A 25,891-nucleotide genomic window follows, 5' to 3' on the forward strand; every position below is an offset into this window, starting at 1 on the left:
ACATAAGCATAACTAAAAATATAGAAATATTCATGACTTTTTAACAGACAGACAATAGGATATGTTCAGCCTACTTCCATTTCTTCTTGCATTTTGTTTTTTTAAATGTAAATATAAAAAATGTATTAATGCATGCAGCCATTTGAAGTAAGCAGTACAAATATATTGTGTTCTTAACTTGCAAAATAAAGCTAAAACTATTAAAACATTTTTGTTGATTTAAGTAGGCCTAATGCTGAAATAAAATTAAATCTAAATATTAGATGGAAAATAGAAATCCTGAAAAGTGAAAGCAGTAAATTTATTAGGAAAAAAAAACGAGTGATATAAAAATACATTAAACAAATAAACTAAAAAACTAATTAACAATTTAAAATGAAAAATAACAAAATTACTAAAACTTATGCTGTATTTTAAATAAAGACTAAATCCTAAAAAACAGAGGCCAAATGAAAACACTATTAAAAACTACAATAGTGCATAAAATAGCTTTTTGATGTTTACCTTTAAACCTTTGACTACTGATTAAGACCGTACTAATCGATCGCTAAACCTCCAAATAGACTCCATGAAGGCTGTAACTTAACTTTGAAATGAAATTGACATTTTAATGTGTTTTTGCTGTGTGTGAACGAATTGTCATTTAGCGTTCTACATGACAAATTCTAACTGGTAAATGAATAAATTAAATATCTGGAGCCATCGTGCACTCTGAAACTGTTAGTCTGGTCTGGGTTACACGAAGCCCACCGAATTTGAAACCGAAAACATTAGCTTAGCTCGTGTTAGCTTAGCGGACCAGTCATTAACCTGCTGTGTTTGTCAAACCGACCAGTTTAACACAAAACGCCACAAAAACATGGGAAAGTTAGTTGCTTTTATACCCGTTTTAACGCTTCTGTGGGCATTCTGGCAAAGTGCAGAAGGAAACAAAGGCTATTCATACGCAGGTAAATGATTGAAGTGATATGCTAAACAGACTGCAGCATAAACAAACATCACTAACATTACAATACATTACACTGTGTAAAGATCTAATTCGAAAAGCCTTTATACACGAGATTTTGAATGTAATATAATCACCGAGTGCCGTTAAACTATACTTTATTTGTATTGTGAATTATGTGAGCTGGACATAAATGCTTCATTTCAAAACCTAGTGAGGTGTCTACTTACTTTTAAACCCACAATGATTTCTAAATGTGGACTTTGTTATTATACTTTTATGAACATTTGTAGTTTGTATTTTTACGCTATGAAGAAAATTAGATTTTTGACTAGAATATAAGCAAAAATATAAGGCAATATGAGGTTTTTCTGTCTTTTTACTAGAAAAATAAATTTGGATTACCTTATTTGAGATTTTTGGCGTCCAAACAACAATAAACAAACATAACAGGCTTGTCTGCATGTGTATGTAATCTTATCATAGTCTTTATAACCTGTTCTTATCATGCCTTAAGAGGATCTGCAATTTCTCTGATAATAATTTCTGAATGAGCATCTTTAAAGACTCATTTAGTCACATTTCTTTATTTGCAGTTTCGGGTTCGTCATGTCTTCTTTTAGTTGTGACTTTTGAGGCCTTATTTTAGACCCTGTAGTCCCAGTTTATGTCCATTATGAAAACTGTGATTATGCCTGTGTTCTATGCACGACCATTTACAATATTGTTATTATTATTTATAATGATATTATTATATTGTATTGTATTATGAAAAATATCACACAGAATGGACAAGCTGGATTCATGGGGTATTGAACTAGACGTCAACCGATACTGAATTTGTTGGTTTGCACTGGCCGATAACCAGTTAATCAACAAATGCTTTTTACAATAAATATTGAATGAAAACAAGCATAACCTTATTAGTAAAGTGCTGAATTTTATTCCAAAAACCCCCCAAAACATAAAAAAAGTACAGTATTCATTTTAAATATTAATTAGGCATATACCTTTGTCATTCATTTTAGTTCACAGTGCATTAATTGATGAAAACAGTTGTAATAATAAATGCTGAAAGAGCGAACATTGCTTTTACAGTGTTTATTAACATTAATATTACAAATAGACTCGCAGTGTTACCATTGCATATAAATCCGAACAGTCATGCTTTAAAATGATCATCTTTATCTACACAAAGTCCGTAGCATTGAAATAGATAGGACAAATAAAATATTTGATATTAAATATTTTGTATGCCTTTCTAGTCAATTATACATTTGTATGATTTATTTAATTATTAGCTTACCGTCAACTTACAAATCTTCCTCTGTAATGGTTCACTCATGAACCCCATTTTTTGGAAAACGTAAGTGATATAGTTGTTTATAAATTGTGTGAGACATGCTGTTGGATAGAAGCAGCCACGCATGAGCATGTCAGGTTTTTAGAAAGTAAGGATGCTGCAGTCGTATTAGTACAGTGATTAGGACAAATTTAGTCTGTGGGCAGAAGCTCTTCCGGAGCCGGTTGGTCTTTTTCTGGGATGCTTTTGTACCGTTTTAGACATAGAAAAGAAGAAAATGGATGATGGGGATTGTTAAATCAAAGCAGAGGAGTAACCCTGATCCTTTCCTGATTCTGACAGATTGCACCTATGTGAAAGGAGACAGTGCCCACGAGTATTCTGGGAGTCGGTGTTTCTGTTACAGACCTGGTACAGTAATCAAATGGAAGGACATCTGGTCCACCTTCAAGGTAATATTACATCCTGCTGTAATATTATTTGCTCTTAATGTAGTGTTTTTAATTGGAAACATGGGGTGAGTAAATAATGACAAAAACTAATAATAATGTGGGTTAACTCCCTTTAAATTGAATGCTGACATGACACATAATGTTGTTCACAGGTAAATGTTACGAGTGATAAGGATGTCTTCGTCGTGTTCCCAATGGAGACGGGAAATTGCCACCATCCTGATGGTCTTTTGACTGTTATTAACTGCTTTATTGAAAACTACTGGCCTTCCGCTATCCAAAGGGAGAAGTCTTTGGACATTCCTCTGGTTGATGAAGATGTCTGCTTCATGACCAAGTCACCTAGAAGCAATACTGAGTATACACTACACGTCTCCAACAAAAGTGAGCCAGAAAATCTCTCACACTTACTAGGAGTAGCTTGGCAGTGAATCATGATCATTTATGTTCTTTTATAGGGTTAAACAGAATGTGCTTCCTGCTTTTTGTGTGTGGGCTGGTGCTGTTCTTCGGAGCGGGAAACATATGCAGGTGAGTGGCAATTTAGCTGTTGTTTAGATATCTCTAGATGAGACAATCTGCAGTAGAGTGTCAGATTTAATTCTGATCAACTATTTTTTTTTTGTTTGAAAACTAATTACACTACCTTAAACTGGGATAAGATAAAGTAGTTTAATATAATATTTACACTACATTTTAAAGAGTTGTTAACATAAAAATGGAGATGTTTTATTGTTGAATCCTTATGCGGCCTTTCTTATAGAGACCATCTGTTAATAAGAAAAAAAGACTGTAAAGGCATGCTAAAATTCGTCAGTGCGCCTTTTCTAGTACATTCTAGTCTTATGAAGTCATATTTTGGGTATCATGTAATGCCTGTGTGTGCGCTTTCTGGATAAGGGATATTCAGTCCAGTACATGATTTAAAACCTTTTTTTAAGTGGATCTCAACCAGGGGACTGCACACTTCAAAGAGTGCTGCAAAATGGGTTAAAATAATGTTTTAAAAAAACATTATTTTTTTTTTTTAAACAAGCTTTAAACTAACTAAACACCTAAACAATTAAAGGACTAAAAATTCTTATTTTAATTCATTTCATTAAAAAAAAAAAAAAAAAAAAAAAAAAGGAAATAGTGTAATTTTTACAGACCTCAAAATGTAATGGAAATTTCTACAATTAATGTGATTTTTTTTAATTTTTATGTCATGCTATAAAATATTATAACGGGCAGAAATGGCTTTATCTGATTCAAATAATACAAAGTTCCTTATTCCTTAAATATGAACATCTTGAATCCCCGTGTAATTGCATTGGTAATAAAGTGTAAAATCCACTTAGTTCTTGAAAAGCTTTGACTAACTTAAATATTTTATAATTGTTTCAATTATATTGAGAATTTTCATTTTTGTAATTTTGAAATGAAATTAGCAGCTTTGTCAGTTGAAGGATATTATATACGAGTTAAATTTAATAATTGTTTTTGTCTGAGTAGCAAGCAAAATTTCAGTGATTTTTCTAATGCAAAAAACATTATACGAGTATGGCGCACTTTTATGTAGCTTTTACTGTGCTTTTTTGTTGTCCTTTTTGAAGCTTGACAGCTACGAGGTTGAAGCTTAAAACTACTTATTCCAACCAACTCTTCTTGTTTTGTCCAGGAGCTCACTGTTCTTCTACACCACTGGAGTTACACTAGGAGTCATCTCCACGTTTGTTTTCCTGGCGCTCGTGATCCGGAACTTCGTACCAACGGTGTGTAATGCTTCTGTCACAACCTTTATCGCGATCGTGATACGCGGCATCGCATGTTTCCTCACCCTAATCAAACATGTTGGATGAGTAGAATGAGTTTAAGCCTGTCAATGCTGCTATTGTCTCTGCCGATGATATTTAAAGATAAAGCGAGGTGGAGCCTCACACCTCGACGCACACATCCTCAGGCATGTGCATCATCGTAAGGATGTATTTAAAAAAAAAAAGCAGGGCTGTGCAATCAATTACAGAATGATTGATAGCTCACAGTTTGGGGCCAGGTCAGAAGTTCAAGCACATTCACTAAAGCTCTGTTTCCTCCCCCCCTCAGCGAGGGCTGTTTCTGGTGTTGTTGGGCGCTGGCTCTGGTCTGTCCTACATGGGGATCCAGAGGGTGTTAAACGAATGGGATGACATCGTGACTGAGCACTGGATGGAATTACTGGGTAACTAGGCAACCTTTTTCTGTTACAGCCCATCTTGCCCTGTTTTCCTTTGCAATCATCTCATCAGCTAATTACATCAGACAGTAAGCCTTCGCTAATGTTAATAAATGGTCTTTCAAACGTACCTTTTGTACAGTTTTGCGTTTCAGTCGAATGCCACGTGTTGTCTGTTAATTTGCTTGACGTGTTCTTTATACAATAGAATAATTACTGTACATGTCATTTAGACAGATTATCCTTCTACACTCTCGCTGCATGTTTCATCAGCCGAAGCGCTCACGTTAGTACATGCCAGCATTGCATAGTAACAGTCTAGAGCAGATTGAGATTCACCTTTTGTATCGTATATCTTGGCTCCGTTAGTGTTATAATCTGAGGGCCAAGTATTTTGAATGCTGAAATGACTGCCTCTTGACTGCTCAATAGACTCTATTCTCTGCCAAATCAATTTCCCTCTTCAAGCACTTGCAGTATGTAAATGTATCTGTGTTTGAATGCGAGAACCACAGGCATATTAAGATTAAGGCAAAGAAGCCACAGTGCTGCTGGAACATTGATTTCTATGCCTAAAACAAAAGGGCTCTGGGAGGATTACAGCCCCAGTGAATGTCTGCTTTTCTGGCCCTTTTATTTCCTCTTTGTTTTTTTCCTTCCTTGTTTTCTCGGATCTACTGTAATATTAAGGGAAACATTCAATCAAAAAAGCATTTTGTGACTTACTGTCAAAAGGTGATATTTGTTTTTTATCTTTTCATATACGTACAATGAAAGTGATAGTTCAGCTAGAGAGAAAGCGCGCTATTGTATAACAGAGCATTTAGCAATCGGTCGCTTTATTGCAGCAACGGCCCATAATGTTTGCATTCAGTGAGTGTATTAATCTTGGCAAATATAGCACATGACATTTAATATTTAATATTGATGTTGCAGTCGAACATTGCACATTTTAGCAAGTGAAAGCTTGTCTTTATGGAATTTTTTTTTTTTTACCTAAAAATGAATGTTCATTGTGACGTCGGATTGTTTCAGCGTGTACAGATCTATTATGACTGTTGCTATCTGAGTTTTGTGTGTATGTATTATTACTGTTGCTTTATGGGCTGTTTACAACATGCAAGCTTAGACAGGCTGCTTCTGTCTGACATAAACTGGGCATGCTTTTTTTTTTATTGTTAACTTACTACATGCACAAATGCATAGGAAGGTCAATAATACCAAACTTGACATTTAAAAATTTTCTCTTTTCTTTTTGTCTACAGTTTATGTGCTCATATCCGGCTTATTTAGCTTTGCTGTATGCTATAAACATGGCCCCATCACCAACAAACGCACGCTCAACTTTATGACCTGGTGTATGCAAGTAGTAGGCGTGGTTTTGGTGTACTATGGGATCACATTCCCCCCCGCCTGCTACATATTGATCATGTTCCTGTTGTTCTGGAAGATTCTGCCCTTGGCCTGGAGCCTTCTGTACTTGGTCTTGAGCCTTCTGATGTGGATTTGCAGGTAAGAAAAGCACCACAAACTTTGAAACGGGAGAGAAATGTTTAGGGCTACAGTGATTTGCACCCAACTGATTTCAAAAACTGATCATGGTCACTTACCAAAATGAAGCCAGGAGGATGGAGGAAAGGGTTAAAAGGGACTGGTGACACTACACTTCTTATTCCGTTGACTTCTTTTATTCACATGAATGCGAATGCAAGGGACACAAGCTAATTTTTTCACAATTTGTTGCCTTCCAAAGTTCAAGTTTGGTGAACTCTGCCCTGCAAATTCGTACGACGTGAAAAAAAACCAAAAAACAATAGCAGATAGTTAAGTCACGACATGATATACTAGCTGAATTAAAAGAATGAAACCTTAAAACTGTAGGAATGCATTTTTGAATGTATAACATGTAAAAAATTCTCTTTTTAAACAGTCTAGTGTGTATATGGTTTTACACTATTTTATTTTGTTTATATTAGGTTTATTTTTGGTCAAAATCAGTGTTTCCTGAAGTCTGCGTGAACCGGAAATTTGTGACCGATTTTACTTCTGCATTATGACATACTTCAGAGGTTGCGACTAGTTTTTTCTACTGCAAATTGATTGGATGCAGTAAAATAGACGTTTCATTCAGAAATGATCACTGACAGCTGAAGGGACGTGGTTGAGGATGTCATGCTCATGCCCATGTTTTCATACTTAAGTCAGCATTTTAGAGGGGAGGAGCATTTTCTGGTTTGGATTAAGCATTTTAAAGGCAAACTAATTTTTTTGTGGATTGACAGGTGAAACGATCGCCACAAGAATAGCAATATGAGCTAACAAATACTGATATTACACAAAGTCACACACTATCTTCAGTCTTTTGTGCTTGGTCCAAATAATGTGCGGAGATGAATTGTACACAATAAGACATGCATTAAGAAAAATAAATATGGTAATTTTGCTGACTCAGGGTAGATTAAATGCATAGTTTTTCCTTATTGGTATTTAAATATTTGACATTCTTCTAATTCTGATGTTACACAGGGCAACTTTTTGAGCAATGTTGCCATCAACAGGCAACCAGGTGAGACACAGGGCCCAAGACAGATCTGAGATTCGATAGAAATCTGTTACCCATTCTCAGTAGGAAAGTGGCCGAGTGACATTGCTCAAAAAGGGATGCCTGGCAAAATTGCTCAAAAAGTTGCCCCATGTATCAGCAGCCTAAAATAGAAACTGAAAGCTAATCATATGCTAAAATTAACCTTTGAACAGATGGAATATGTAATCATAAATATTTGCATGTACATTAACCTTGACTTCCTGCCTATAGTCTCTTTTACTCATTCCCGGGCTTGTTCTGGAGGAAGAAACGGACCAAGGTCAAGCTACTGACTGAGGAGGAGTACAGAGAGCAGGGAGAGAAGCACACCAGAGCCTCTTTGGATGAATTACGGGAACACTGTAACAGGCCTGGCTTTCCCGCATGGGAAACTGTGTTGAGGCTCAGATCGCCGCATAGGTATTTCAATTTTGTATTCATCATAAGCACATTCAAAGGGCGCACACCACCTCACCGGTTGCTTCTGCCACTTTCAGGTATGCAGAGTTTCTGCGCGGTGGCAGCCACATCACTCAAGAGGAGCTTCAGAATCACGAGAATCAGTATGGGTTTGGCGGGGCGTACTTTGAAAACATGCTCTTTAACAGCAGCTCCAGCGAAAATCAGTCGCACAAAGGAGAAGCAGAGGACGATAGCGAAGACGAGCTGGAGAGAAACAGTCCTCCCACCCAAAATAACATCCCCAGTCCTGATGTATATACTCCACCTGTCTGCCCGTATCCCCTCGTCACCTACAACCCTCAGCCAGAACCCATGGATCCAGAAGAACAGGATTTCTTTTAAAACGATCGGATGAGTGATTTTATGTTCAGTTTATGTTCAGAGACTTTTTGAATTGTAAAATATTTTTAGGAAGGAATGACTCTAAGGAACTATACTAGGTCCGTAAGGATTTTAAAACTACTCTTTAGCTCTCATTTGTGTTTAAATTATCTCTTTCAGACAGCGTGGGCTGTTATTTTTTTTTTAGCAGGAGTTTGTATTCTCATACTCAAGAGATGCGGAGCTGGGAATAAGACTTTATTGCACCTACCGTATGTTAATAGATAGTGACTGTGCTGCTCTCAGGTATATCAGATCATCAGGACATCATTGCTAATACATTTCCCTCATGCTCAAGACAATGACTCGACATATACAGTACCACAGCGTTTATGTAATTTAAGGAGACGGTGTCCTCTAGTGTTTGTTAAAGGAACTTCACGTATAAATTGTTTCTGTTTATTCGTCCTCATTTTAAGACCGTATAAAAACAGATTTTAATCCAGAACTACTTGGAACAAGTAGAGGACGTTTAGCAGAATCTGTAAAAGTAAAAAGTATCATATAGTGATTCTATACATCACATTCTATATATCATATACTGTTTCTAAAAGCTCCAAAACTGACATCAAAGCATCTTTATGGATCGCTCGTTGTTTTAATTTTTCTGACGTCATGCGATCGAATGCTGTGTTCATAGTACAGCAGGACGTATCATTATTAAATGGCAACTTGCTTTTAGGTCTCTTTATCACACAAAGCATTCCGTGGTGTTAGTTTTTCGTTGTTTTTTTAATGGAAGTATGAGCTAGATAATGAGTTAACTTTTCTGCTTTTTTTTTTTTTTTTTTTTTTTTTTTTTTATCACCTATTGGATAACCGATATCTAAAATGAGGCATTCAACATGACTAGGTTTATTATCTTTTTTGCCATTTTTGGAGCTGACGAATTATGGTTATAGGAAACCTCAAGGGACATTGCGATTTAAAAAGCTTGTTTTTTTTGGGAGAATGCAAAGGCAAAATTTTGATGAACGAATGAAAAGTTTCTTTTGGGAGCACAAAATATCACTGAAATATCTGAGAAATTTTCAAAACAGTTCTTTGCTTTTTATTGAACTTTTATCCGAAGGATCTGTTTTTAAACACATTTCAAGTTTTTACAGCCTTTTATACTGCCATCTAATTAAATTAAAAAATTAAATATTCTCAACCAGAATATTGTTGCGTTGTCATTTGTAAACATAAGCGGAGGTCACTTATACACAAAATGAGAGGCAGATGGTTACAGACACCATACAGTGCAAATCAATACCTTTTTTATGGTTAGTAAGCTTCTACACTCTTGGTTTTATGCACAACTGCATATATCTAGCAGAAAAAGAGGCTTTTTCATGTTATACAGAGCAGATGTTTTTATATTTAAATTTGGTCACAACAAATATGGAAGCACGATTAGCAAAAAAAACAAAATATACAGAGTGCAAAGCAACTATGTTTTTTTGATTATAAGAATTAATGTGCAGATCTCCTCATACACAGGCACTGACCTCCAAGCATTCTGTACTGAGACTTGCAGGCCCTTCGCGACTAAGGTAAGACATCAGCTGTGGCAGTGCAAAGCATATTAATTTTATCGCCTCAGAAAACGAATCCCTCACTAATGTAGAACACCTGTAGGTCAACGTAATAAGTTTTGGTCCAAAGTCACCTTTTTTTTTACGCCCAATAACAACGTCTATGAATAAATAATGCTGTATCCCAGGGAAGTTCAGTTGTTTTTGGATCGAGGTTGTGCCGTTGGAGGCTGCTCTTGGGTGTGTCCTGGCAATGGTGTTGAGTTTTCTACCGGTTCGTTTCTCTCTGCGGACGGAGACGGTTCTTCCACAGGACGGACAGGGTGTGAGTTTTGAGGAATGAATGCACTTGTTGTGGGTCCTTGGGAGAGGTACTCCGCTGGACTTAATGTATCGGCTTGCGAGGATGTGGATTCATCAGCAGATGGCGTCACTGAGGTTTGCTCATTTGTCTCCTACAAGAGGAAAACAAAGGTTGAACATTTAAAATAAATGACTGAGGCGAGGCTTTGTTTGTTAAAGGGTGCGCTAGAGCATTACTTTAAATGTTTAAATCACATTTTACACCAGAATTTAAATGTTAAATTAGAATAAAGTTAACAGTTATATAAAAAGGCCTTATTGTATGATGTTTTGTATTGTAAATATAATTGTATTAACGTTTTAGAATCACAAAAACAATCAACTGATGATAAAGTGGTTCTCTAAAAGAACCTTTCCTCAGTTATCAATATCTTATATCTAGATTTATTGCTTCTCGCTTATCTTCATAGAGTTAAGGTTAAAGTAAAAATACAGTATTTAATACAGTATTTAAACTAAAATAAAAAATTATTAACTATGATTCATTAATACTTAATAGTTTAAATAATACATTTTTTTTATCAAACTTTGAGAACCAGTGGTTTAAAGATCCCCAAAAATAGAGCGTGCTGGGTGAAATACCACCTGGATGTGTTCTTGTCATATTTCGTGAGACTCCCCAACCAAGCGTTTGTTTGACTTCAAATATGAGCCACCGCTTATAATAAAATTTATGTTTACTTTCCAGTTTAGTTTTTGTTTGTCATTTAAGTCATCTAATCACATACAATGTGACAAACTCACACACGCAGACGCCCATTTAACAATATTTCCTGATTTTAAACATTTGCTCAAAAATTTAAATGCACAAATATTTCAGTGGACGTTACAGTAAAAGAGGTTCAGCTTAAGCCTCGACACGTAATACTCTTATGCAGAGAAGAGAAATTTGGACACGAAGTAGTCGAAGAAGTATGTTTTAAAAGGAGACAAACAAAACTGACAGCAGAAAAGCATTTATTTTTTGGTAAGAAGTGAGTTGTACAGTGGTGTTAGTAAGCCTTGTGAAAATTATCCAAGAGTACATTAAGAATGAGAGAAGAAATGCAATACCAGACTGACAGGACTGCATGCATTTTTATGTAAAAAAAATCAAATTGCAAAGACAGATTTTCTCACCTTTCCCCTGAGAAAATGACAGCATGAATGCAAAGAGAAAGATTTAACAATTCAGTAAAAAGATATAAAATATAATTTTCCATTAGTATGAAATTGGTTTTCACAATAATTACATACCAAAAAGCCAAGATTAATATAAGAAGATTAGCAAGAAAAATGTCATGAAATGTTAACAAATAGTAAGAGTGAAACTTTCACCACCTTACGTGTACATCCCAAATCACAAAGGGCGCCACCCTACCTGCGGGGCTTGAATTTCACCACAGGGGCCGTTCTTTGACAAAGCCACCATATCTCTGATCTGACAGAGGGCAAAAGCGATGGTGACCCAGGGGGAGGCAGAGACCACCCAGGCGGGTTTGTTGGGATCTTCTTGTTCTTCTTGATGCCTGGTTTTCTTTGGAGTCTTGGATTCAGGGTTTGGCCGAGATGAGGATTGGTTCTGAACTAAGTCAATAGTGGCGATGGGCACTGGGCTGGAGGGAACTGGGATGTTTTCAGCCAACATCGAGCCCTCTGTGAAAGAGCACAAAGCACAATCAATAAGGTGTCGCGGGTTTTACTGCAGCAGAATGAACTTTTGGTTGTAAAACAGCGGGGTGAAACGTACTTTTCTCCTCGTTCTGACCTAACAGCCACTGTATCAGAGAGAAGATGATTAATGTGACCAGAGAGGCCATTCCGAGGCCTCTGAAGGTTTCTGCGGCACCTAAACAGGAAGTTTGCAAGATGAAAAAGGAAGCTTGAGAGGAAACAAGCCTGAAACTTAAGATGAAAATTATTCACACTGAAAAGCACAATCTGAAAAAGTCTGAGAATTTTTGCCATCACAGGAATAAATGACATTATAAAATATTTTAAAACTAAAAACAGTATTTAAAATTGTAATATACAATTTTTACTGTATTTTCAGGAATCTTTAGGCACTTTTAAAATGAAATAAAATCATTTATTAATATTCAAGTTAATAACAAACAAAACCCAATGCAATATTTTCAATTTGGTCTCAGACTTTTAAATACAGAATGACTTTATACGTGTCTGACTCTTTATAACTGTGTCTAAATATATAATCAAAGCATGCGTGAGACACGTGCGTGGAATGTCTGTGACGTCACACGGTCTTTGTTGATGTCATACCGAAGAAGTTGACAAAAACCCCTCCGAGCATGGCTCCGCAGCCTCTGCCCAGACCCAGGTGCAGCCCCTGCAGGATCCCCTGAGCCGACGTGCGCAGAGCTGGAGGAACAGCAGCGCTCAAATACGAGATGCACGCCGCCCACACTGACGCATGCGTCAAACCTGCAGAAACAAACACTTGTGCGTCGGCTTCAATGGAAAAACATAGACTGCTCGTGTGCACTTTGTAATACACATGACCGCAACAACAAGGTAACATTTGCAGTCGACAAATACATAAAATAAAATGTTGAAAAACACCTCTATACAGATATTATGTAAAAGTCTGCTACATAGGATCAAGTGATCATTAAAAGTTAATCAGGAGCCAAATGCAAAAACAAAATATAGAAACAAAACAAGAAACACAAAATATTAATAATTAAAGCTGACTCATTTTATGTTACAATGGTGAAAAATGTAAAAGTAAAAAAAGTAACCTTACAAATGAAAAGTACTTCATCTTATGTGATTATTTGATAACTTATTACTTGAATCTTTTGGTTTTCCTATATAAGAAGAATATTCATTTAGAAATATACAACTAAACTTCAATCTACGCTGTGCCTAGCAACGTCCTTCAATATGTTTTTTTTTGTCATTTTGAATTGATCTCACACTGTATTGTCATATTCCTGCTTAAAATGTTTGATATTTAAAAAATATTCCTGTAATTAGCGTCATTACTCCACTCACACGATCCTTCGGAAATCTGATTTGCTGCTCAAATATTTATTATAATGTTGGAAAGAGCTTTCTTTACTGAATAGAAAGTTCAGAAGAGGCACTTTGGAAGTGCATTATAAACCATTTTAGAACATTATAAATGACATTGTCATCACTTTTGATCAATTTCAAGCATCCTTGCTAAATCTAAGGATGTGTTATTATTCCGACTCCAAGCTTTTGAATGGTATAGCGTATAATACAAATCTTTTACAAAAGCTTTTTATTTCAGATAAATGGATATTTCTATTCATCAACAAATTCTAAAAAAATATATTATTTAACCTTTTTAAATATTGATATTAATAATAATAAAAATGTTTTAGCATATTCGGATGATGAAGACTGGAGTAATGTTGCTGAAAATGTAGCTTTGATCACAAGAGTAAAACACATTTTAAAATATATTCAAATTTGACAAATATTTCACAATATTACTGCTTTGCTGTATTTTGGATCAAATAAATGTAGGCTTGGTGAGCTAGGCTTGGTTACTATTCAAAACACATTACTGTTACAGTTAAAGCAAACAGGCATTACGCCCATCCGAGGTGGAAACAGGGTCATCCTGTATAGAGTCAATAGTCAACACAGTCTAGCGGCTGAAGCAGCTGAACAGGCTTTTAAACCCGTTTTAAAAATTTCAAAGGTCTAGCCATTTTTAATTGTGCTTTGCACAGAAACAAAAGAGTTCTAGCAACAATGTGTTGTGCCATCAAGCCTCCCAAGTATCAGTAAAACATTTCTTTTAGCTCTGAAACAAACAGCACTGCCTAAACCCGTCTGTTTATTTCTAAACTGCAACCGTGTGATTGCAACAGCGTATCTGATGTGAAATAAGCTTTCAGATATACTGCAAAAACAGCTAAATCATGCATGTCCTTAGATGAACTTGATGTCAGCCGTGGTCACTCAAGAACACAGCCAACCAATACGTACACCGCATCCTGTTTGATAAGGGCAGTCGGGCAACACAAAAAACCCTGATTTCTCACCTTGAAGCACCTCCATGGGTAAAACTATCCAAGCATTCTCCAGGTAGGAGATGTACAGATAGCGTGCAGTGTTACAGGCCAGTCCAATATAAAGGACTCTAAAAAAAAAAGGGAGAACACAATCATTTGACACTTCAATGTCATATTTAATTCATACATGTGTAACAATGCTTTTCTGCATAATGAAAATGTCACACTGGGTGTAGCTAAATAAGTTTGGTGTATAAGGCCTATTGTAGTCAAGGCTGGGTGTTGCATTTGCTGGTGATGTCAGTATCTATTCTGACGCCCTAATGAATGACTCACTCTGTACGGGCTGTGAGCGTGACCGCACAAGATCTCGCCAGGGCTAATCTACAAACACCCAATCTCCAAAAGGAAAAAAACAACATTCATGTCATTAATGCCAGTTTAACGTTGCTTCCTGGAAAATCTAACAAGAATGCTTGCGCTTTAAAATTGAAATGAGTCTCATTTCTCTACTACTATAAATATAGTCTGCATATATTTGATATATTGTAAACAATTTGCCCATGTGATTCACTCATATTTATCTTTTTAACTAGCGATTTTGAATTAAAACATGCAAAATTCCCTTGGATGCTGCAAAGGTCTTTTTTTAAAAAAACTTACCAATAACAACCAATAATGATACGGCTAAAAAGTAAAACTATACAATCTACTACACTTTTCTGTGGTGCTGAGGTTTTAAATTCAAATTCCTTTAACTTAGATATGAGGTAATGCTGTGACGCATCGATCTTCTTATGATGACCGCAGCCATATCTCTCTGCAGGCCAAGACTGGTTGCCCACTGAAGCAAAGCAGGTCCGTGTGGGCCCTAATGCCCCAGTATAGTGACGGGGACACTATACTGTCAAAAGAGCAACATCTTTCGGACGAGATGTTAAACCGAGGTCCTGACTCTATGTGGTTATTAAAAATCCCATGACATTCACCGTGAAGAGTAGGCGTGTAACCACCTTGTCCTGGAGTTCACTAATTCTGAACTTTGCTAAACGTGAAAACTTTTCACACTGGCTTGCTTTCTGGTCTGACGCATTCACATGCGCACAAATCTGTGTGTGAGCTTAAAAGACGCAGGCGACATATTTCCGACTTCTCCTAGTCTCGGTGTCAGACGCCACACCCACAGAACGTTGACTCAACGTCTATTGCTTAGGGCACACAATAGTGGAAATGTGGAATTTCGAAGTCGTCATCTGTTTGGAAACGCCAAACCCCCTCACGAAAGAAGAAAGCCGGCGTGTTTACAACTGTGATGCACTTATCAGGATCAACTAAACACTTCAAAAATCAACTAAACACCTTCAAAAGTATGCAAAATATTTAAAGTTTGGGGCATATCTATAAAATACTTCTGAGAGTTTTACCCAACGGTCTGTTACTATGACGACATTTCCACGCCCAAAATGGGACACTGAAACGGAACGCATGGTGACTGGTTGATTGACAGGTCGCTCAAACAGCCTCATGGGCGGGCCTTGGCCAATGAAAGCTACCATGGATTTCAGACCTCTAGTTACAGCAGAAAGTCCATCATTAATTTCACTGCAACTTTAAATAGAAACCTGTTTGAAAACAATCATTCTAACATTATCCCTGCCTGTCATTGGTCGAACAAATACATAGCCCCAATACAAACTTACACCATTGGTTGAGTCAGTAATGATGTTGTCTGGCTTGTTAGGAAGCTTAACAGACCAACATTTTGCACCACAATGTTTACACATTTTGAGGGAATTGAAGTATGAATTGTGTTTACAGTTGTGAGGAATTTATTAGATATTTATATTATATAAATGATTACAAATGATTACACTCTACACTTTGGGGAAAATCAATCTAAAAATGCCTTACTTGTGCATTTGAAGCATACTAACACCAAAAAAAACACACAAAAACCTTTAAACAGCAGCTTTTAAACTGCTTTCTCCACGCAACTACATGCAAAAAGCAGTTCTGGGAGATAGCCATGCAAATGTTGACTCTACAAACTATAGAGAACATCCACTGTACACTATGTTGGCTCCGCCACACCCTTTGCCTTTAGAAAGCTTTAGAATTGATCCACAAAAGAAGCAAGCTCAGTGGATCAATTCTGGTAAGCCTAGACAATGTGTGATGGCACTAATGGCAGGATAAAGTTACAGGTCTCTCCGCAGTCATGACTGAAAATAGGCCACTTAACAAAGACTACAGAGGCAAAACCCACGGTATCACACGGATGATCAAAACATCAGTCTCCATAAGAAGATTATATAGATGATTTTCAAAACGTAGAATATAATAATTGATTACTCATTTAAGAACTATAAGAATAAAAATGTAGCAAACTGTTAATACTTAAAGTATTACATATAAAATGTCATAAAATAAATGTTAATATAAAATTACATCTGAGATATGTCACAGTGAGAAATTGTAAGTAAAATTGTGAGATAAGTCACATTATGACATATAAAGAATCAATTGTGAGATATAAAATAAAATCACGTAAAGTCATGAACTGTAAGCTATTAAATCACACTGAAAGTTACACTGTGACAAATAACAACTGTGAGATATAGTCTCTTTGTGAGCTATTATGTCATAGCAGAAGCAGTTCTACTTGATTCACTACCTCACAAACAGCAGATTTTATAGCTTTTTAAAACAAAAATCAATTTGTAAGATTCTCAGTGTGCCAGAAAATATATTTTGTATAGAGCTGAAGTTCTGTTACGCAGCAGAATTACAAAGCCTGCAGATGCAGTTTGCTGCTAACTAATCAGCTTTTCACAAACCAGCATCTGTCGACAAAAATATCAGTTTCGGGTCGTTTGAGAGTTCTGCATCACAAAACATCTGCTAAATGCTACCAGTTGACATCATTAAAAATGCAAAGACTGAGCCACCAGTACAACTTGAGCTATCTTAAGGTGATTCATCTTGCTCACCCAGATGAGCCGGTGCTCTGGGAAATACCACACACTTGAGAAATACCACAAAGCAGATGGATGAGGATGTGAGCAGACCTTTCCATGTGCCTGTTTACCAGTGCCCACATACACATGGTAAACATCCTGGAAAAGGGTGGCCAGCTTCTTGGTTGCACATTGTGTGCCCAGGCTAGGCAGTGCCCATTTAGACCTTAGCCAAAGTCAACAATAGTTACTGAAACACATTACACAACCTTTGGACTTTCTCTGTGAGCCTAACGTACACCAAATGGCACAAATATGCCCGTCTATACGTGCTAACACAGACATGGCACAATAAATAAGTGCATGTACATCACTTTAGAACAGATGGTCGTATTCTCATAAAATATTAAGCAACCAGGATATGATAACCATTGCGTGAAGGCGGTGATTGGGCACAGGCCCAAAATACACAAACTAAGATACTAAAATAAATTGGTTGGCTCCACCCATACAAAGATTTGCTCAACAATAAATACTGGGCATATATGGGTGTTTAGCTTTTGTGAACATTAGAGGCCACCTGTCTAGGACATGCTAAATGCAACGCATATTGTTCAACTAAATATCATTTCATCAGTAAATCTAGTAAAACACAAGCAATCATTTGCAATGTACTGACAATATAAGGAAAATATGTTTTTCCATGCACTTTAAACAAAACATAAAATTCTATGTAACACTTTATTTTGATAGTCCACTTTAGACATTCTACTAACAGTAAGTAACTTTCCAACTACATGCCAACTAGCAGCCATTAGAGCATTAGAAGAATATATAAATAATAAATACTAACTTTCCAATATGTTTTCTTCATGGCTTGGCTACCAATAGATTTTTACACATTATAAAAAATATATTAAAATATATATAAAACTGCAACCAAGCAGTTCATTTATCCTACCCAATGTTTGGACAGCAATTAAAATACTTAACTGAGCTATGTTTTGATTGGTTATGGTTTAAAGAAACAATTAAACATGGCAACATACAAGGGTGTTCACCATGACAGCGGAATGTCTACATAGACGTCTTACGGGTTCACACAGGATGCATTCTTAAGAACAATTTACATAGTAGAGTTAAAAGTAGCAAGACATAATGCATCAGTTAAAGACGTCATCTAATGCATGGTTACGTAGAAAAACAACTAAAAGAAGAACAAAAAATACTTTCTGTGTGAACTGACAACTGGCAGAACATGGTCTTCTCATTTACATAAGCGTGTACTCAACTGTCTACTCTCGCTGAAACTGAATGGCTCATGTTTTCTACAAATTGCTTGCTGTGTGAACGTCCCAAATAACAGAGAAGCCTCGGCCACAGGAAGTGGTCTAAACGGATATACAAGTGGTAAGTGGTTATCCTACTTTGTCTAGCCTTTAAACAAATCAAAATAGGACTTCTAAATGCAAACGCCCCTAAATTAATATTCATAATCCAATCCCATACTTTCAAGTACAAGTACAGTTTAATACCAAATATGCCATATATTTCACATAATTGGGTTCCCACCTGATGTGTCCGACAAGCTCAATGAGTTTGTGGCTGATGAAATAAGCGGCCAGCTCAGACACGTGACTGAGCACTGAGCAGATGCCAAAGAGAGTGGTGGTGCCCTTGAGGTCCTCCAAATGCCAGTAGAGGAAGGTGAACACGAAACCGTAACCAAACCCCATGAACCAGGCCACAAACAGAACTGTACCATAGCGGACGCCACAAATTATCCGAAAAAGATCTTTGAAGGGAAAAGGCTGCGAGTTGCTTTCTGGGCAGACGGGTGCATCATCTGGGCTGGACTCTGGAGATGAGACTTCCTGAACAACTTGAGGAATTTCCACATCCTCCTTCTTGTCCTCTTCCTCATCTGCCTGATAAACCCTGTTGTCAAAGTGGAACTGAGTTGCCACTATCAGCGCTGAGGTCATCAGGACTCCAAAAACTATAAACGCAATTTGGTAATTTTTATAGATGGGGGGATCACACCCCGAGCCCTGGATGAAGATTGTGATGTGCGTGTGGTCGATCCAAATACCCACTGACAGCATCGCGATACCCCATCCCAGAGATCCCCACATCCTCTGAAGTCCATAACGATCTCTGTGTTGTCCCAAGTACTGAAGAGTGACGGTATCTACGATGGTCACAGCCGGGGCGCTGAAGAACTCACCTATGATAATGACCAAGAGGATCAAGAGAAATATAGTATCTACTTGGTCCTTATTAAAGACTATGAAATACTCTTTGAGTTTGGCAGTGGTAGCTTGTGTTTCAGTTGTCGAGGTAGATTTAGACGTGGCCGTCGAGGCACGGGGCGACGCCATTGTCGAGTTAGACGGCATGGCAATGCTGACAGGACTCTCTGTGGGGTTTCCAGAGGGAGTGCTTGTGGTATTTACATTTGCACTTCGAATGTATCTAAAGTGAGGTCCATGTTCTGCTAATATTGGCTGAGAAAGTTGAGCAGAGTACATATCCTCAATCAAGTATCTTCTTTGTCTGGTACGATTACCAGCTTGCGTATAGTTTGTAAAATTGCTTGGTGTCACAGCAGTAGGGTCCTTACTGATACAGGTCATAGCTGCTGGCTTGACAAAGCCGATACCGCAGTTAAAGACCACCCAGCAGAGTACAGAAAACAGCAACACCACCTTCCCTTTCTTGAAGCGGTCCGCCACTACTCCCCAGAAAGGCGCACTGCAGAACTCTATAAAATAACGGATCCCGACTAGCAGGCCACTTTGGCTCGGTGTCATTCCCAGCTGCTTGTAGTACACAGCAAGAAGGGGGTGTAAAGAGCCATATGCGGAGTAAAAGAAGAAGTAAAAGACCTTGGAAATCAAGAGATGATTGTCTATTCGCGCACAGCACCTCTCTGTGCAGTCCATATTCTGAGAGGGCTGAGAAGGGAGTGTGTCAGTGGGGGCAGGCGGTCCGGTTTGACCGGATGGTGTAGTGTTTGCCACCTGCCCCAGGGACAGAGTGTTAAATGGTTCAGACAGAACATATTTCCTCTTCTGGTCTTCCTCATCATCCGTAAGGATGGCCACCCGATCACTCGCCATTTCTGTGAGATAGATATAAATATCTGTTAAGGACATTGGAGAATGACTTCACATTGTAGCATAAATGAACAATTCTCGAATATTGGGTCACTGTTTTTTGGGGGGCCATTTAGCATTAAGACATTAACTTGAAGAACCAAAAAGCATCTTTTCTGGTTCTTTTTCTTTTACTAGAACAATATTAATTGTAAATATTTTCCACTTTTACAGTACATATTTTGACGGTTTATACAGGAACTGGAATTTTTTTTCATTGTCTGCCGCCTTTCACATCATATTACATGACCGTGAAGAGATAGAGACATTCTTGCCCAGCCAAACCGCACGGTTGATGTTATTTTCTGATTAGGTACCTTGCATTAATGGATCAGGTGATTGGCTAAAAACTACAACAACAGCAAATGAACAAATGCGAAGATATCCAATTTATAAACACATCCTTATGTTACCATTTTCTACCCATATTTTTTTTCTTTGTGATGTCATAGCTCGTAATTTACACTACTGTTATTTATCTGTTAAAACTGATAAAAATAATCATTTGCATATTGTTGTCCATTTAGTTCATAGATGCATTTCAGTGTTTAATATTACATACATTATTGCTTATTTTGTTTATTAAACCATTCTGATACAGCCAGAATGTCCCACTAAGCAAAGCTGTTTTTTCCCCAGACTAATAGATTTATTTTTACCTGATTCTAAATCTAAGTCACACAAGAATCCAACTCCCCTTTTGTCAGCAAATAATCTGACTTTAAACAAAACCCCTTCAGTAGCTGCCCATAATTAAGAATAAATGTAATATCAGGTAATATATCAGATAGGCTAGTATTAGTAAAAACTACGCTTTTAGGAATACATTTAAGAGGTGGAGATGATTGTGCAGTGGAATGAAAATTAAGTCCAGTCAACCTTCAAGAACGGTAACATCATAATAAACTTCACAGGGTGTAGTCCCTGTCTGAGTTTCAGCCTAGCCTGCGTTAACAGCGCACATCGCACAAACACAATGCCGACATGTAGTTACAGATGCAACTGATCATCCATTATTTTTCTTACACAGCGTAAAACAGGCAGCGGCGATGGATTACTTACCCGGTTGTTGCGTGGAAGTTTGTTATTTCACCGTCTGGCGTTGAAGGAGGACGATCCCTTCAACGGACTGCTCTCTCGGTCCAACCATCATTTTATCACCATCCTGAATTTTCGCTCACTTTCTACGAGCAATCCTCACGCAGCGATGTATCCCGGCAGAGCAAAGGAGCGGGTTTATTGTACGGCCGTCTACATCCGACCCGACGTCAGTGTCTCACCTGCCTGCGATGTGCGCAGCGGCAGTGTGTTCGTGTGGCACTGCCTCCGTTTCCACTGATGTCATTAGCATCTGTGACACCCCGTTTCGTTCTCCAGCTGCTGACATTGCGTTCTAGATCGAAAGTTTCCCCGAATAGCACTTGCCTGAGAGATGATGCTATGTCTAAGCTCAGTCTTTTTTTTATTATTATAATTTATCGTGATATTAACTTCTGGGTGGAGTAAAATACTTTCTGTATTAACCGCTTATTTTAATAATGCATTTCATTTATTTTTCATAACTACTTTCAGATTAGAAACGATAGCAAACTCGTTTATTTTGACCAGCGAACGTAAGCGTAGAGATTGTGACAAAACAGCGACATCTACTGGCTAAAAAAATAAATGAAAACTAAGCAAATAAAATTGTTAACGCGATCTTATTTTTTTCTGCCACAAAACACTATCATAATGAGACAGCATCAAACTTGAACGTACACTCAAGAAGTACATCTCAAGGAAATTGAATATCATGATTCCAATATTTTTTATCACACATTTTTTAGAAAGTAAAACCAATATACTACATAGATTCATAACACTGAACTATTTCAAGCTTTTATTTGTTGAACGAAAACCCAAAATTCTGAGAAAATTGGTTTATTAGATCAGTTCAATAAAAAAATTACATTTTAAACAGAAATGTCAGGCTTCTGAAAAGTATGTTTATTTCTATGCACTCAATACTTGGTTGGTTGGGCCTCCTTTTGCCTTCGGGTCATCTGCATTGTTGGGTCTGGTGTCTCTCATCTTCCTCTTGACCAGTGCAGTTCAGTTCAATACAAATAAATACAATTTAAAATCAATATGATAAAAATGTCAATGTTTTGCTATGTACGGCAAACGCAATAACATACAATGTTGCTAGTGCTACTCTGACACTTTTATATGTAGCATTAACTAAAAAAACACTTCTCACAAGCGAGGTAACAACGACGCTAGGAAGCAAAAAAAATTACTTTAAGTTTAAATAGTAGCCGAACACTTTTGAGAGATGCACAGATTCTCAGGTAATTCACACACTCTCCTGGCTGTATCCGAAATCGCCCCCTGTACCCTCAAAGAGCCATTTAAATGGTGCCCGAAATAATAGTGGACGTTCTCAAATGCACTCGTTAAATCCCACAATGTACCGCAAAAACGATGTATAACCGATGTACGCTCAAAGGCTATAGAGTTCCCATAATGCAGTGTGAGTGTCGTACGTCGAATGAATTCCCGCGTTTTGCCGGAAGATGGCGCCGCAGCTGAATCATCCATCCTTCTATCTTACAAAGCACTCTTCCATGGCGTAATGCAACACAGGTACAAATTTATTAAACGTCGATTATTTTTTAGTTTACCTACCAAGATACATTTAATCTTATTACCGGAGCCACCTGTTTAATATGAGTATGAAGCATTAAGCAATCGCGAATGTTGTGAAGGGACCAGGTGAAGCAGAGAGGAAAAGCTGTCCTGTTCAGGACGCCAGGTTAAGGTCAGTTACATCTGGTTTGTTGTAGTTTTGTCTTTGTTTACATAAGCATTTTTTTCAGTCACTTACTGAAAAAATACCAAAAGGACATAATTACTGATGCAAAGAGTAGGAATAGCAGACAATTTGTTTTTAGAACTTTTTAGAGGAAGTTACTGCAGACAGCAACCTTATCGAAATTAACCTGGTTTTTACTAAAAACAACTTCGTTAAAGCCACTAGTTACTAGTTAAAGTAAAACGATGCCAAAATAACTCTTATTATACAAATGTAAGAAAATGTAGTTCTTTATAGAACCTTTTGGTTAAATACTTCTTTGTGGAACCAAAAATGGTTCTTCTATTACGTTTCTGTGAAGAACTTTCAAAGCACCTTTATTTTTTGAGAGTGTAACCATAAAATAACAAAGGGTTTGTTTCACCATAGTATTTGTAGTAAAAATCTGGTTATACAAATGGTAATCAATCAACTGTATTTTTAACACAGGCCAAATAAACATGACCCATCATCATGCAAAAACTTGTATATTCATATTCAAGATATATATATATATATATATATATATATATATATATATATATATATATATATATATATATATATATATATATATATATTAATGTAACAAATAATAAGTGGTACAATACCTATTTTGCTGTTCACTTTTAATAACTTTTAACATGCATTTATGTTAAAAATGGCATAGTCGGTCTGATGTGTTTAAATGTAAATTAGCTAATGTACAAAATTTGCATGCATGCACAAAACTGCAGTCAAAAAATAAATATATACCCATCATTCAGGCAGGATGAACATATACAATGCAATACAATACAGGCTATTCATTAATTAAAATTGTAATATATCATTGCTTTGTCCTATGTAATATTCATTTAAATAATGTGCTAGTATTTTTAAACATGTAACATTGTTGTTACCTGTCTGTATCCAAGTGGTATTTATAATGCTTACTAAAGAATCTGTGAATGATGTTTCATAAGCCAGGGTTTAGACCATCTCATAGTAATCTTTACACAGCTACACACACATTGGCACATATGCTATGTTTACAATACCGTGTGCTCGCCTGTATGAGACAAGATGTCTTTCTAGTCGAAAGGGAATTTTACATTCATTATGTGCTCAACATGAAGTGCTTGCTGTTTTGCTTTGACAACACTGGTATAAAGTTTGAAAAATGGTATAAGGTATAAACCTGCATTCTCATAAATGGCCGTGATGGTGATACTGCATGCATACCATCTAATATGAGTAATGTAAGGCTTACATAGGAAATAAGGGTAATGCAACCAAAAAGAAAAGCAGTTACAAACCATGCACTCAGATTATGTATCCTGTTTCGAAACTAAATAAATAGTCGGTTTTGATAATGCATGCTAATTTTATTTTGCAAATTGGTGTATTGATTAAATTTGTCAAAGCCATTATTACTGCTTCTCTAGTTGGTGTTAACTGATGTTACAGTTTTATCTGAATAAGAGTAGCATACGTTTTTACTGGATGTTTTATTGTGCCTGTGATAAAAATGACAATTCTTTTTGGAGAAAAAAGTTGACTTGCTAGCACAATATATTAGTTGTTGAATAACTTCAAATAGTTTGTATTGTTCTTATGTGACCTTTATAAATACTACCCAATTTCAGAATGACTACTAATAAAACTGCAAGATTATAGGAATGTTTATTTATTTATTTATTTATTTTTTTACTTGCAGAAAAGTTAAAGTTGTGTGACAAAATCAGGTAACTGATTAAAAAATTCCTCTGTTTTTACTTTTTGTTTAAATGCAAAATAATTGTTCAGATTCTTTGAAATCCCCCTAAATCATATATAACTTTTTAATAATATTGATTCATTTTTAAAGATCATCACTTTGTAGAGCTTAAATGCTGAATATAACTACAAGATTTATATCTCATTTATTTATAACTCATATTGTGAGTATCATATTTTCATTGCATATGATATTCTATTTTATTTATCTATTATAATTCTTTTAAGAATAACTTAAATAATTAACAGTCACTGAGAGACTGTATATTTTTATATTTAGAATAATTTTTAAAGATTTTTGTTATAATTTTAATTGTACATTTTAGTAGTTTTTTGTTAATCTCATTTTTACAAATATTTTTATATTTTATATATTTCTGTTAAGTAATTTTTTCAGTTTAATTCTTTTAGAACATCAAGTATAAATTAAAATGAAATATGAAATGGTTTTTCTATATTTTATTAGATTTTTTCTTTGTTGTTTATTTATCTTAAGTAATATTTATTTATATAGGTTTTCGTTGACTATAACATCCACGTTGCCTTAAATCTTGATACTGCTGTCCATATTCATACATTTTAAGGAACTTGGGTTCCTCCACCAAAAGTTGGCATATTTAGTTAGCCTTGTTTTGGGAATCGATGTTTTTAATTGCTGATTATTTGAGCTGAATATGAGAAATGTAATCACCAGTGGGCAGCTTCTATTCTTAGTGACATCACTGAGGAAACACCCTAATTATGAGGGTATTGTTTCAACCAGCAGGGGGCGATGTTTTACACACACACAAGACTCTCCACTCATCACGGCATCACAACGCTCTCCTTCCAGCTTTAAGTGAGACTCGACCACACGTAAGTGTAACTCTTCTATTCATTGTTGTCCATTAACGTCATCATTCTTGTCACCAGTGTCACCATGCCTGCCGTTCATCCACGCATTTTCCAGTCATTTTATCCCCTTAAACAGTGTCCAGCTGAAACATCTGCTATC

General features: G+C 36.4%; 2 protein-coding genes across 5 annotated transcripts; one reads left to right on the forward strand and one right to left on the reverse strand.

The window, feature by feature from the left end:
* The first annotated feature begins 758 nt into the window (after positions 1-758).
* On the forward strand, positions 759-9,481 carry nemp2 (nuclear envelope integral membrane protein 2). Its single transcript, XM_043248792.1, has 9 exons — positions 759-950; positions 2,592-2,701; positions 2,854-3,085; positions 3,160-3,232; positions 4,362-4,455; positions 4,787-4,901; positions 6,161-6,407; positions 7,711-7,899; positions 7,977-9,481. The coding sequence occupies exons 1-9, from the start codon at positions 860-862 to the stop codon at positions 8,281-8,283; spliced, it is 1,458 nt and encodes a 485-aa protein (XP_043104727.1). The 5' UTR covers positions 759-859; the 3' UTR covers positions 8,284-9,481.
* A 406-nt stretch (positions 9,482-9,887) lies between these two features.
* mfsd6b (major facilitator superfamily domain containing 6b) lies at positions 9,888-21,653 on the reverse strand. Of its 4 annotated transcripts, XM_043248791.1 has the most exons (8): positions 21,369-21,652; positions 18,721-20,272; positions 14,222-14,319; positions 12,462-12,623; positions 11,932-12,030; positions 11,563-11,837; positions 11,322-11,328; positions 10,161-10,294 (listed from the first exon to the last, which is right to left on the reverse strand). In XM_043248791.1, exons 2-8 carry the CDS (start codon positions 20,268-20,270, stop codon positions 10,284-10,286), a joined length of 2,202 nt encoding a protein of 733 aa, XP_043104726.1. In that variant the 5' UTR covers positions 20,271-20,272; positions 21,369-21,652; the 3' UTR covers positions 10,161-10,283. The 4 variants fall into 4 exon arrangements, 3 of the variants coding, with proteins under 3 accessions (XP_043104723.1, XP_043104725.1, XP_043104726.1); XM_043248788.1 differs by lacking the exon at positions 11,322-11,328 and having other exon boundaries at positions 9,888-10,294; XM_043248790.1 differs by having other exon boundaries at positions 10,152-11,328; positions 21,369-21,653.
* Positions 21,654-25,891: the final 4,238 nt, after the last annotated feature.

The sequence above is a fragment of the Puntigrus tetrazona genome, chromosome 9 (assembly GCF_018831695.1).
Source record: "Puntigrus tetrazona isolate hp1 chromosome 9, ASM1883169v1, whole genome shotgun sequence".
NCBI lineage: Eukaryota > Metazoa > Chordata > Actinopteri > Cypriniformes > Cyprinidae > Puntigrus > Puntigrus tetrazona.

What these genes read in the sequence shown, in the direction of transcription:
- nemp2 (XM_043248792.1), top strand. Translation starts at nt 860, where the DNA reads ATGGGAAAGTTAGTTGCTTTTATACCCGTTTTAACGCTTCTGTGGGCA. An exon ending in CAAAGGCTATTCATACGCAG is followed by an intron (nt 951 to 2,591) that starts GTAAATGATTGA and finishes TGATTCTGACAG; the next exon opens with ATTGCACCTATGTGAAAGGA. An exon ending in TCCGGAACTTCGTACCAACG is followed by an intron (nt 4,456 to 4,786) that starts GTGTGTAATGCT and finishes TCCCCCCCTCAG; the next exon opens with CGAGGGCTGTTTCTGGTGTT.
- mfsd6b (XM_043248788.1), bottom strand. Translation starts at nt 20,270, where the DNA reads ATGGCGAGTGATCGGGTGGCCATCCTTACGGATGATGAGGAAGACCAG. An exon ending in ACCCATGGAGGTGCTTCAAG is followed by an intron (nt 12,624 to 14,221) that starts GTGAGAAATCAG and finishes TTGTTTCTGCAG; the next exon opens with GTTTGACGCATGCGTCAGTG. An exon ending in GTGAAATTCAAGCCCCGCAG is followed by an intron (nt 10,295 to 11,562) that starts GTAGGGTGGCGC and finishes TTCCTCTTGTAG; the next exon opens with GAGACAAATGAGCAAACCTC.